This window comes from Alosa alosa, chromosome 10 (genome assembly GCF_017589495.1).
Source record: "Alosa alosa isolate M-15738 ecotype Scorff River chromosome 10, AALO_Geno_1.1, whole genome shotgun sequence".
Lineage (NCBI taxonomy): Eukaryota > Metazoa > Chordata > Actinopteri > Clupeiformes > Clupeidae > Alosa > Alosa alosa.
Window position 1 is genome coordinate 11,430,176 of NC_063198.1, and position 13,944 is coordinate 11,444,119.

At 39.4% G+C, this 13,944-nt stretch overlaps 2 protein-coding genes across 8 annotated transcripts in view; both read left to right on the top strand.

The window, feature by feature from the left end:
- Nucleotides 1-4,260, top strand: part of ndrg3a (ndrg family member 3a) — a 47,985-nt gene extending 43,725 nt beyond the window's left edge. For 4 of the 6 annotated variants that reach the window (XM_048255197.1, XM_048255198.1, XM_048255193.1 and 1 more), the window contains 2 exons: nt 1,897-1,935; nt 2,719-4,260. In XM_048255197.1, coding sequence (XP_048111154.1) covers nt 1,897-1,935; nt 2,719-2,888 — 209 coding nt within the window. In that variant the 3' untranslated portion in view covers nt 2,889-4,260. The remainder of the gene's footprint in view (nt 1-1,896; nt 1,936-2,718) is intronic. The other 2 variants (XM_048255195.1, XM_048255196.1) reach the window with 1 other exon arrangement.
- Nucleotides 4,261-7,190: 2,930 nt separating this feature from the next.
- Nucleotides 7,191-13,398, top strand: LOC125302159 (src-like-adapter 2). Of its 2 annotated transcripts, XM_048255200.1 has the most exons (9): nt 7,191-7,252; nt 8,210-8,427; nt 9,443-9,614; nt 9,733-9,832; nt 9,967-10,053; nt 10,901-11,004; nt 11,227-11,373; nt 11,645-11,774; nt 12,020-13,398. In XM_048255200.1, the coding sequence occupies exons 3-9, from the start codon at nt 9,524-9,526 to the stop codon at nt 12,174-12,176; spliced, it is 816 nt and encodes a 271-aa protein (XP_048111157.1). In that variant the 5' UTR covers nt 7,191-7,252; nt 8,210-8,427; nt 9,443-9,523; the 3' UTR covers nt 12,177-13,398. The 2 variants fall into 2 exon arrangements, with proteins under 2 accessions (XP_048111157.1, XP_048111156.1); XM_048255199.1 differs by lacking the exons at nt 7,191-7,252; nt 8,210-8,427 and having other exon boundaries at nt 9,232-9,614.
- Nucleotides 13,399-13,944: the final 546 nt, after the last annotated feature.

Consider the following 13,944-nt stretch of genomic DNA (forward strand, 5'->3'; position numbering starts at 1 on the left):
CCACGACCACCTAGTAGTCCATAAAACAAATGAAACTACGATTTGGATGAATATATTGACTGTTGGTGTTTCTGGTGAGGATTTGAGATTGCATTGAGTAGTTTAAATAAAACAAGATTTCGAAATGGCTTGCATAGTTTGTTTAGGCTATTAATGTGTTGTATACTGTTAAGTACATGCCTAAAATTGTGGTCCATTTGTGGAAAAACACTTAAGATACGTTAAAACGAATTGAATATGAGCTGGTAACTGATATTTTAAATGAAACGCCCACACACGACTGAACGAGGGGAGGCAGCGCGACCCCATGCATATGTTGTGTCGTGCAAGTGGATCGGTACCGTTAGTGTTGGCAGGTGAAGTCGAGAGGCAAGGCAAGTTGCAGCTCAAATTCTCATAATTTGGGAGCAATACAATCGGTTTCTATTTGTCTTTGTAAATAGCATACTGTAAATAAAACCGTAATGTGGAGTTACAGAGTTTGTGACTTGCTTTTGTTTCAGTTGTGTATTTAGGCTAAGTAAGGTAGGGCGCTATTATAGGCTACATTATGTAGCGGTGTAGGCTACATTATGCCATGTCTGCCATGCCAACTCTATAGCCTACTGGCCTATTCTGGGTTTTGGGATAATTTTTGCCCTCAAAGAACAATATAGCACCTTAATAATATTCATTTAATTGACCATTTTTATCAGAGCTTCCCCTGTTCCAAAGAGCAGCAATCGCCACTGCTGTATGTGACAAAAAATGTTTTAGCTTAGAAACTGTGTAAGATCGCTTAGAGCACCTTTAAGGTCGCTTTTGATATACAGTAGTACAAAGACACAAAACTGGTGCTCTGAATAGCGGTTCTGTTGCAATTTGGATTAACACCTACTTTTACAAGGCAGAAATATTTCAGCGTTAAGGTTGCTTTTGATATAGTACAAAGACACAAAACTGGTGCTCTGAATAGCAGTTCTGTTGCAATTTGGATTAACACCTGCTTTTACAAGGCAGAAATATTTCAGCGCAAAACAGACGTGCGCTTTCATGGGCAGTTTTCGTACATACAGGGGAATACCTAAGTGCATTTTACGCTTCTCCTCGCATCTTTTTACACAAAACTCCCACTTACCCCTGACCCTCATGAATGCATATGCATGACACGGAAAAGTGCAAATTGCCATTCTCAACTCCCACGGCAGGCAGTCTGCACTTTTACCTCTGTACTTACCTCACCATGTTTTTATGTGCACATTGCGAAACAAATACGCCTGAAGCAGGTGCAGAAGCGTTAGTTCATCTGGCCCAAAGTGTGTCCAAATTCAACTATTCTTCTCTGTTGAACTACTCGCGAAGTACTCATCACACAGATATCACATGAAAGAGCTTTTTCTCAGAGATGCTAGGCACTATTTGCTGTGATACACGGTTCGCTACTATTCTGTATACAGCTCTGCGCCCATCTTCACACGCCCATTCATCTCAGTGGAATATCTCACAAACTCTTCACTCAACACAGGACAAAGCTTAAATCAAAATAAACAGCAGACCTTACCGAACACAAAGGTGTAATGCATTTCCCTATACAATAAGCCGTTCCAGAGTAACCCAGTTTTGCAATTGTAGGACATTTCTACATGATCTCCACTGTTGGGCTCCAGAATCCACCATCCACATTGGCAGGTGGACAACATATTTCATTTCCATCCCTGACACACACACACACACACACACACACACACACACCCCGATGTTCCACCTGTGGTGTTTGTTTCCCATCTGTCAATAAAGCTGAGCATGTCTCAGCTTTACTCCTTATCTCCAACTCCTTATCTCTCCATCACTGTGTCTTTCCCTTCCTCCCTCCTCCCTCACCCACCTGAATCTGCTCTCTCTCTCCAATCCAAACAGTCCCCTCTCTACTGCTCAGCCACCTCAGCACCGAATCAGGTACCAGCATCTGAAGAGTGGCACTTCAGGCAGACCAATCAGATTATTGCTGGCTCTTCTGCTTCCTGTTCAATCATTCAACCACTTAAGATGTATAAGTGTGCCTTTATATGTGTTTATGTTATTTCTTATTTTTCTATTTTCATTTTTAGTTTTTAGAGGCTTTTATGTTTTTAGATATTGGTATGGATTACAACCATATCCTGGCTGGCTCCTATGTTAACTACAAGGATTATTGTTGATGTTACTGTGTTAGTCTTTTTTGTTCTTTTTGTTTGCATGCTTAGTATTTTTTGCTGGCTGACATGTCTTATAGGCGGGTTGAGAAATTAAGAAACTGTTTGAGTATTTTATTTTTACTGATCGTGACTGTTGCTTGCTGTTTGTATTTGTATCATCTGAGTCGTGTGGGAGAAGAAGGATCAGATTTTAACTTGCACAAATGAAAACATGCTCACAGTCGCATATTTTCACTGTCCCCGGGAAAATGTATCATGTATATTTTTTTTGACATTTCGCGCTGAATGAGGAAATTGACAAAGATCATTGTTGTCCTTATTACACAAATAACGGGAACCTCATGAATTTCTATGAACCATTAATGGATTTCTTGTCTTACCTCTCCCTTTCTCTCTCTCTCTCTCTCTCTTTCTCCCTCCTCTGTGTCTTCATCTCTCTTGCTCTCCGTCTCCCTTCCTATCCCTCCCTCTCTCGCTCTTCCTCTCTCTCCCTATCCTTATTTCTCCCTCTCTCTCTCCCTCCCTTTCTCTATCCCTCTCTCAGTGCCATCTGCTGGGATGACTCGTCTGGGCCGCTCCCGCACCACCTCCTCCTCCAGCATCGCTTCCATGGACAGCAGCCGCGTGCGCAGCCTCAACAGTCCCCTGGACGGGCCCGGCACCGGGGGCCTGGACAACCAGAGCAGGCCCCAGACCATGGAGGTCTCCTGCTAGGCCTCCCGCCCTCCCCCCTCCCCTCGGCAGGCAGAGCACTGCCCTGAGTGGGCCGCCTCATCCCCACCTTTTCAATCGGTTGTGTGTCCCCACTTTCCCTGGTCCCCATGACAAGGGGCAATGTAATGTGATGAAACCTGATAATATATTCCGTAAATGCATACAGATATGACTATATACACACATCAGCTCTCTGCACACAAATTCAGGGGGACTGATAGAAGAACAATTTAAAAACATATATATATAGAGAGAGTATATATACAAAAATATATGCACACTCACACATACATACACACACTCTCACATAATCACACATACATAAATACACACACAAACACACAAAGGGTCTTAAGTTATGTGCTTTTTCCACCAAATAATTCCATGTCTGATTATCCATTACAGTCTGCATGTCTTATGTATCTGTCAGTCATCATTTATGGCTGTGTTTTTAAAAATGTGTTTTTAAATGCTCCTTTTTTTATTTACATCTGTGTTGTCCAACCTTTTAAGACTTGATGTTCCTTTTTTTGATGTTGGTTTGCCCTCAGATTTCGTTAATTGTGATTATCCTTTCAGTGGTCACCTCTGTATTTCAAGGAAAAGCACTCAATGAAATAGGGCCAGGCAATGCACATATTATGTAGAGAAAATGTTTTTAAACGAGCATTTTACATTGTTGACACACAATTTATTTCTGTGGCAAAGTAAATCTAACAAGCTTCATTTTGACAAGTACCTGTCTTCTGTTTCGTAGCAACACATAAGCATACTGTAGCCATAGTTACCAATGTGCTGCATTTCCTGTTCTGCACTGTAAAATTACTGCTCTGATTATTTCACTGAGAAACTAAGAATGTTCGTAAGCTGCTGTATTGTAAGTGTAACACTACTTTAGATCGTAGTGGTACCTTCCACATGGCCCAACAGAGGCTTGTCAAAGCTCATTCTGATTGTGATACTACAACCTGCACAGGAGCACATCTCAACACACTACTGTATGTGGAATGTAACATTTCTTTTCATCGAGGATTAAAAAACACATCTTGACAGTAACAAATTGGTAGCAGAACCCCATAATATCCAAGAAAACATGGGCTAACATCATCATCGTCCAGTTACATTCTGCACGTCACATCACTGGCTACTTCCTTTGCCATAACCAACATCATTTGTTTTGTCTGTTTCAGATTGTACTGATTTTATTTAGCAATCAAATCCAGTCATGTCTCTGAAGTGGATATATATGAGGAAAAGTCATCTAGATGAGCCTGTAGCAAATGTGTTTGATCAGTGATGCTTCTCGCTGTGTGCTGATTGGACCCATTTATACTGAACTTACTACTGAATAAAAGCTAGGCCATGTATGTGTCCTGCTTGTTTGTCTATTTTTGTTTAGCCTACACATCTATGGGAATCAGCCTTCTGGACTCTTGAGACAATGATGCTTTACACATTTTGTTCTTATTGATAAGTTGAATGATAATGATTACAGGGGCACTTACACCACTTGAGTCTCAATTACCCTAACTTGCAAGAAGTAGCATCAAACATAACAGAAGGCTTGATAGCTATAATGAATGTTTATGTTACTAATGCAGGGAGGAGGTTATTATTTCGGCATGCATGCATTCAGATCTCAGTCTGTTGCTATTGGGGCTACGGTTGCTGAAGATAGTTAGATTCCTGCAGGTTACCATGGCAAAACAAACTAGATGTACCGCATAGCGGTACAAAATATGACCGCCGCTCAGTCCTGTACATCTGTTCCGCGAAAATAAATCACACTTTAATTTGTCTCCATCTTTTACTCCATCCCCCACTCTTGAAACTTTTGTGTATGCTTGTTTGGCATGCCTGAGTGTGTGTGTGCGGCTGCACAGAAAGTAGCCTACTGGTGCTGAAAAGGTGAATAGATTGTAGAATAGCCAAAGAAGATGTAGCATTGTTATAAAACCTTTAAAATCTCTAAACAATCACAAGTAGAGCAGTTCATCACAGTTCATCCATTGCAACTGGATTGATGAAAGGTCACTTACATCTGTAGGCTACATTACATTGTATTTGGTAAAGGTATCAGCATAATGTTATTTATTTATTTATTTATAAACAAAATAACATCTGTCAGTTCCATGCCGTTTTCAACAGCTATCAAAAACAAAGGTCATTTTTGGATGGATAGATTTTTTGTGAATGTTTCTTCTTCTACATAAGATTTTAGTCATCTTTAGTTCATGTGATACTTTATTGTCAATAATAATAATAATAATAATAATAATAATAATAATAAAATGTATTTATATAGCACTTTTCAAGCACAAAGCACAAAGTGCTCTACAGACAAACAAACAAAACAAAGCAAAAAACAAAACAATAGTAATGATAACAACAATAATAATAGTAATAATAATAATAATAATAATAAAAATGATAAAATAGTAAACTACCAAACTACAAACACAAACTTAACTAAATATATATAAAAAAGAGAATAGAAAAGGTATACAGTATAGTACCCAAGACAAAATAAACAAACAAATGATAATAATGATAATAAATTAGCAGAGACATGAGTGGAATCATTCACTATTTAAAAAGCAATTTTATATAAGTGGGTCTTTAGACTAGATTTGAAAACAGCCACAGATGGTGCAGATTTGATGTTATAAGGGAGGCTGTTCCAAAGCTTGGGTGCTCTAACTGCAAATGATCGTCAGTGCGCAAATTAAGTAACAGTAGTCTGAAACGTTATTGTTAATGCACAAATTAAGTAACAGTAGTCTGAAACGAAATGCTGTTTTACATCTAACCAGTGGTGCAAATAACTGACATGTCCAAATGGGCCTTGATGAAATGCGTCGCTACTGTTCATACACATTTTAACGGGCCAAAGTTGAAGAGCTGTTGTCCTGTTATTGTTCGCGGGTAAATATAGGCTGATTCATGTTCCCTTGTATTGTGTAACTGAGGTCCATGGCTAGTCTGGCTTTCACCAGACCAAGCTCAATCTTTTAAGAAATCAAAAAATAAATAGTGGGCAGATCAGGCTGGGTTCACCCAGCCTAGTCCATAGGCACCGATATTGTTTAATTTTCGATTGAGATATCCACGCTCTGGCTATTCTAAATGCAAAAATGCATCAGGGAGTTATGACAAAACTGTAACTAACAAACTAGATCCTAATAGAAAGCTGTTAGCTTCCCCAAGCTACAGGTAGGCTTATAAGGTAGGCCTATTTATTTACAACATAAATTGTCAATAGGCTATGCTGGCTTATTACACAAATAAAAAAATCTCCTTTGAAACCAATGGCTTACGCCTTTACAGTATCAAGCCGGACTTAAACTGCCATATCGCGGGCTTAAAAGTTGTAATAAAATTCACGCAGCTCCATGAGTCAAGGAAAGCGCCGAATGAAGTAGCCACTTCTGAATGGGACCCACTATTCACAGTAGCTTAAGGTGTGTTGCTAAAGCAGCCATAATGAAATGAAGGTGTCATTGTTTGGATACTTAACACACACGTGCTTTTTAATTTCACTTTTTAATTTCATCAAAGCACATCGATTCCCCTCTCACACCCTGCACGCACTTCAAACAAAATAAACAGGCGTCTCAGTCTCACGCATGTCTAGGCAGAACTGTATCAGACCGGTGTAACGTTGGTAAATCTTCCATTGCACAGAATGATTTTTTGTAGCACGCGCAACAAATGACAGTCGAAAAGATACAATTACAGTGCTGCTATCAATTTGCTTGGTATAACCGCATTTATAGTTTTCTACAAATGCAATCAATCAAATTGGCCTCCATCACTCAACCAACGCTAACGGTAACATTACCTAGGTCCTTACTGATAATATAAGATTAACGTATACCTGCAGTAAAAACCAAGCATGTCCGATAAACATCCTCAGATTTATTTCGGCTTCAAGAAGAAATGGGAATTACATTTCATGTGAACGTCGTCCTATCCTTATTAGATGTTCTCTGCGGTAAACTAGTCCTGTAGGCTTCCTACAGTCCATTGCTTTTCTAACCCATTTTTAACTTCCAACAAAATTACGTCTCACTGCAACGATGCGCCATCTAGTGGACAAACGACTACTTATCGCCAATACTGGAAATGCAGCCATGATGATGATGATGAATATTTGGCTTTCTTTTAATCCTACTGAATTTTTTAATTATGTATCGGCCGTTCTAATACCGATAGTATGTGGGTGCCTGTGTGTGTGTGTGCATGTGTATATGTGTGCACCGCCATCTACAGGCCAATGAGTGCAAATCACAAATGAGTGATTATGGGCCAGGTTGAGACCAACATACCATAAAAGATTCTTCATCCTCGGTGCCACGGTTCAGGTAGTTATTTAGGAAAAACAGCTTTTTTTGCGGTTCGTAGTGGCCCCCGGGGACGAAACAACATTTTTCCGTAAAAGTCTAGTGGGGCTACATACCCACCAAATTTCATGTGCACCGGTGTTTCGGTGTCCCGGGTATCGTTGACCAAAAATTCAGGAAGTAGATGACGGGGAAAAAAAACAAAAAAACTTTGACAATCATTATATGACCGCTTCGCTAGAAATGGAAAATGGAAGAAGCGATAAATAGATACAATTTCAGTCGCTCGCTATCTCACTCAAACACACTCAAATACACTCTCACTTGAAGACAGAAACACACACACCCATCTGTTTCATAGCGTAACCTTCAAAAAGTCAGGTCACTAAGTTTCCAACCGCAAGTGTGTTTTTTTCACGGTCATTTTGAACAACCGCAGCCTTCATGTTCTCAGTTAACTGCTGCTATTTTTAGGCGTCAGCTTGAAACAGTTTCATACCAGCCATTACTGCTGACATGATTTTAGCCTACTGAGAAAAACAGTATGAGCTTAAAGCAAATGAGCCATCCATGTGGGTGTGAGAATATGCACGTATGATTTGTTCAGATTGGTTGTGGGATATTAGACATGCAAAACCATGATATGAATGCAAATCCTAAAAAAAAAAAAAAACAGTTCTAAATATCTGAAATTAAATGGCTGTAGCTGTTTTTCTCAAAACCAGTTACAGGGCCTACTGACACATTACATTAAGCTGCTCTTGTTTTTGGAACTTAAACTCTCTTTAAAATGTTTTTTTTTTTTTCAAATACATGCATTTTAAAATGTACATATTTAAATGTTTTAATTAAAATTTGAATTCTCTTCTAAATGTCAGCTTTTGAGTGAGACTCAAACAGAGGTGCTGTTTCTGTTTGACACAGTGAGAGGTGTCAGCTTCAGGCACGACCTTGTCTGACGTTTTTCTCTCACTTCAGGAAGCTGCTTCGCAGCAGAGTGACAAAACTGACAAACAACAGACGTCCAGCTACACTTCAGAAGCGCCGCGGCCGAAGCTGCACACAGATCATCACAACAAACCCAGGGTGCAGCAGGTCTTTGCCATTTTTCTGTGCCAAATATCTGGTGAACTACCAAATGTTTGATCTTCATTTGTCATGTAACGCCGCAGAGGGACAGTCAGTCATGCACTGAAGTGAGTATGAACTTTGATTCTGTCGTAGATACTTATTTGATTCAGCACCATTATACTCAGACGGCTTGCTCTAAGTGCTGTTACGTTACGCTTTCTGACAGTAATCATATAGTAGGCCATGGTCACCTTTGTGCCAACATCCATAGGACTACTGAACAAACAATACCCCCCCCCACACACACACACACACTAACTAAGCTTTTAACTTATTCATCATTTTAGATCATTATTTGTCTTGCTTTTAGAGTACTAGAGTGTGGAATGCATGTGTGTATGTATGCCTGTGCCTAACCACAAATGAAGTGAAACAAATGAAAGAAAGTTCTCTTGACTTGAGCTACAAAATGTATGAGTTAGATATGTATAACTTTTTCAAACTGATGACCAAGAATAGCTATGCACTTTGAGTAAGAAACACTGAATAAGTTAGGCCTGCGGTTGGACTTATGATGTTTGTCTATACCTCGAAGGTTGAACTAAAGTCATATCTGTGGATATCAACTTTTATTCTAAAAGTCCATTTGAAAATACATTTTTATACAGAGTATTGCAGGAATCCTTTACGTTTGCTGCTTGCGCTTGGACAAATTCATACATTTTCGGCTTTCATAAGCAATCATGCAGCATTTTAATACAAGCCCCTTCAGGAAGTGGGTATTTCACACCTGAGGTCTTACTGTGGTTGATAAACATCCTTTAGACTAGTTAACTGTCATACTGACTATATGCATGCTAAAAACACAGAGTACAACATAGAATAGATACACTTCAGTCTCAGTAAAAATTCAAGACATACATACAATTTTATACAATATATAACAGTGTGTTAACATACATATTGTATAGGGCTTTAATACATAGGACTTTCATACACAGTCACATACAAAAAATACTTATGTAGGACTTACGATGCATGTTGAAGGGCATTATGGTATTTAGTATGACCTACACGTGAGGCTTTTTTGTCCTGTAAGGTTTGTAGATGACAATTGTGATTCCTATATGCTCTTTGCAGACCTTTATCACATGGATAATAATATTACCATATAGCCAAGAGGCACGTACAGGCATCCACACAGACAAACAGAAGAGCATCATGGGAGATTTGCCCAGCAAACGCAGAAGGCCATCCAGCACGTCCAGCACAGAGGACCCAGGCAGCTATGGTGGACAGGAAAACACAACAGGTCAGAGACAGTGCTGTGATCTTTAAACTGTAACCCTAAATTATTATAAGACTGGAATATTAAAAAAAATCTTAAATAACACCAATGGTCCTTAACAATATCATCTCATGTTTCTCAGGTGGCCAGACTGGCTTTTCTGTGGCCCTATATAATTTTCCTCATGACGGTCCAGCAGCTAACACTATCTGTATTGGTGACAGACTAACCATTATATCAGAGTGAGTAGATTATGTCCAGCGTACAAACTTTAAAGTAAAATTGATATAAAACTATGTTATTCGGTGTTATCCCCAACTAATTTATATGCCGTGTGTGTGTGTGTGTGTGTGTGTGTGTGTGTGTGTGTGTACAGTGTTGGCGATATGTGGAAGGTAAAAGTGGGATCAACGGGCAAAGACAGCTACATCCCCAAAACATATGTCGCCAAAGTAGTGAACAAGTAAGTAGCCTACCTATCTCTTGACTCTCATTTGTCTCACTGCTCAGAAGTGCCTGTGGTACTCACTGAAACAAGTGGGAGTTTAACACATACATGTCTTCTAAGTCTAAAGGTGAAAAGACACAGTGTGAATGTTTCTGTGTGTTGAGGGTGGGGGTACAATAACATACTGTTGATTTTCATCTGACGATAACATTTAACTATTGACTTAAAGGGAAACTCCGCTCTAACAACAACCTAGGGTCTGTTTTCGGATGATAACAAGTGTACATTTTCGTTTGGGACCAAAACAACCTCAACTGGTAGGCCTACAGTTTTCAGAAAGACCGGTATTTATAACCAAATAACATGTAGCCTTTGGGGACAATTTTGCTTTTTTAAGCCATTAAATAGGCTCAAAAAAAAACTTTAGCCTAAAAGCAGACAAAGTAGGCCTAAAGACAGGGAATTGAAAAAGACTGTGCAGTTTGTTCAGCATTACCTTGTTCTTCTTCAGGTTGCTGCCAGAAAGTCTGTAGGTTACAAGTATCATCCAGAAATAGAACCTTTAGTTGTTGTTAGAGTGGAGTGCCCCTTTAATATCACATAATCAGTAGTTTTTCGATTTTTATAATTATTTGTCACAAATATGTTTGTCTGCCAGTTGTGTCTGCCCCATTTCACACCTTCAGGGAGGAAATGGTGTGGTCACAATGTACTGATCTGAAAAAAGTTTAGTCTAAATGAGTTGTGAACATGATCATGTTCATGTTGCATGAAAATATTTTAAAGAAATATATCAGAAATGTTTCTGGTCTGATGTTCTTTGAAATACTGAAGCATTCTTTGCGTTTCCTGTCATCTATAGATGGCAGTATAAAGGCATCAGCCGAGCTAAGGCAGAAGAGCTTCTACTTAGACCTCAGAACCAGTCGGGCTCCTTTATGATCCGGCACAGTCAGACCGCCAAAGGTCAGTCTGTATGAGCACTCAAAGGAGCATTCAACCATCTTATAGAATTGATGTCTCTTTCGCATAACACATCTTTTATATATATTATGCCATTATTGGGAATAAGAAAAAATAAAGCATTTTCATTCATTCATTTATGTCTGAATATGAGGTTTAGTGATGATGTGAAAGCTCTCCAGCAATAATGACAAATGAAATACTTTATAACATTTTCACACACAGGCTCTTATTCACTGTCTGTGGTGCAAGGGCGAGGCTCAGGTCTTGTAGTCAGGCACTACCGGATCCATTGCTTACTCAACGGCTGGTTCTACGTGTTTACCACTCACACCTTTCCCTCCCTCAGCCGGTTGGTTGACCACTACTCTGGTGAGTTAACAGGCTTTTATATGTAGCCTTCCACTATCTTCCATTTAACTTCAAAAGTTCCTACCTGTCAATAATTGTTTAGAGTATTTTATTCAAATAGCAAAAATATGCATAAAATACTAAAATATGTACTGAGATATGTATGACAGAATGCCACCTACAAGAGAGTTTGTATCCATGGTGCATGGTTTGTCCATAGAGGGTACAGCTCAAAATGAGGTTGATGAATGAATGAGATAAAGCTAACAAAAATGTGTTGCTATTCATGTAGATTCCGTAGACGGATTATGCTGCTTGCTGACAAAGCCTTGCCACATACAAGACTCAACCTCCTCCACAGTACCCATACCAGCCCCTGTGTTTGTCAGAAAACCCACCTTTAACTGGAAGAGAGCAAAAAGGTACAGCACATGTGCTTTGAGCTCAAGTCAAAGGCACAAATGTTTGGTTATGAAACTGTTTTTTTTTTTTTATGTGGACGAGGGTGATGCTAGCTGATGACACTTACTTCAGTGTGAAATGTATGACTTTTTGCCGCTCTTTGTTATCTTGGTATCTTTTCTATTACTGTTGACAGTGGGAACAGTGAAGACTAACATGTTTGGCAACCAACCCCTGATGTCATGTTTTGGTTATGTTTTCTTAGATCCATGATATTTCCCAAAGAGGAGGAGGAGGAGGGGAACTCTGAGGATAGCCCTTTCAGCGAAGGACTTCGAGAGGCCATGAACTCCTATCTCTTCATGTCTCAGGAAGAGCCACTGGACAGCGAGGACTGTGACACAGCAAACGTCAGCCATTAGGAGTTACCTTTTGACAGACTGATAAACGTTTACTGGACACTTTCTTTCACGGTTGTGATAGATTTACCGCATAATACTATCCAAAGTGACATCTCGCATTCTGAAGGAATATTCTTTTTTTTTTGCACAATCCTTTGCTGTGTAATGGACACAGCACAGTGCAAAACTTATGCAGCTCATTCAGAGGTTTAAGGTCATCTTTGGCATTCCTTGCACATTTTGAAGAACCCGCTATCCTTATAAATTCTAGGATACTCCTGGATTCTTCTTAAAATAGCAAGGGGTTATAGCCCAATGAAAAATTTTACAGTTTGGACAATTTTACTGAAGAGTGCCTCAAACAGATGTAGATCTACAATAGAAGAATCTAGTAAGCCTTTTTGACTGTAATACAAGTACAGTAAAAAGCAATCGATCAAAAGTGGAAAGTTCCTTATTGTTGAAGGAATGAAAAACCTGGCTGTACATAATCACAAAGAGCCTTACAGCAGTATAACATATTATATAATTGGCAGGTCCTGATTAGACTGTCCTATACTTGCTCTGTTTTTGCATCCCTAATTGACCTGTCGCTAAGCCCCGCCCCCCATTGTTACCGTGTGAAAACTCGGACAAACATATACCATACCAAACATATTGATACCAGGGGCGGATCTAGATATTTTTTCCTGGGGTGGCGAAGGGGTGGCATGAGGTTCCAGGAGGGGGCCATGGACATTATTCAAAACTTAAAATTCTACGGATTTCATTGAATATGTTTTGTTCTCTACATTACATTACATGAGGTGGGAGGCAAATCGGAGATGTAGCTGGCGTTTTGGATGATGTGGGTCTTAATATGTGAATTTCTTTCTCTGTGTAATCACTATACAGTCTGTGTAGTCTGTACTTAAATTATACAGTGTCAAAAAGCAATTCTAGGGTGGTTTGGAGGTATGTTCCCCCAGAGAATTTTGGTTATACCTACCTAACCTAGATTTAGGTTATATGGATTGAAACAAGATTCTGATGATTTGGGGGTATTTTTAAAACATGACCCCTCAAATGATGTCTTCTAGTGAGTTTTGAGGGAATATGGACAAATTTAGTCATACAAAATAAGCCATCAGTAGATTTAGGTATCTGAATTGAAACAAGATTCTAATGCAGGATTGTTGCAATGATAACCATGACTGTGAATTTCCATCTGATTCAATAAAGACTAAGTAAGTACCTTCTTAGTCAAAACATTCAGGGCAGCCGTGACTAAGTAAGTACCTTCTTAGTCAAAACATTCAGGGCAGCCATGGCCCACTGGTTAGCACTCTGGACTTGTAGCCGGAGGGTTGCCGGTTCGAGCCCCGACCAGTGGGCCGCGGCTGAAGTGCCCTTGAGCAAGGCACCTAACCCCTCACTGCTCCCCGAGCGCCGCGCCAGGATTAGTGTGTGCTTCACCTCACTGTGTGTTCACTGTGTGCTGAGTGTGTTTCACTAATTCACCAATTGGGTTAAATGCAGAGACCAAATTTCCCTCACAGGATCAAAAAAGTATATATACTTACTAATACTTATACTTCTTTTTGGATTTATTATAAATTAAATTTAAAATGTACATAACAAGAATGTAATTATTAATCTACCACCTCACTAATAAACATGCAAACACGGTGGACAGTAACTAAGTACTGGGTATGGGTATCTAATTCAATTATTTAATTCTTTGGAAGGTTTTTACTTCAACCCCCACTACAATTAAAGGCCAAATATCTTTAGCAGGGATTAGAAACGG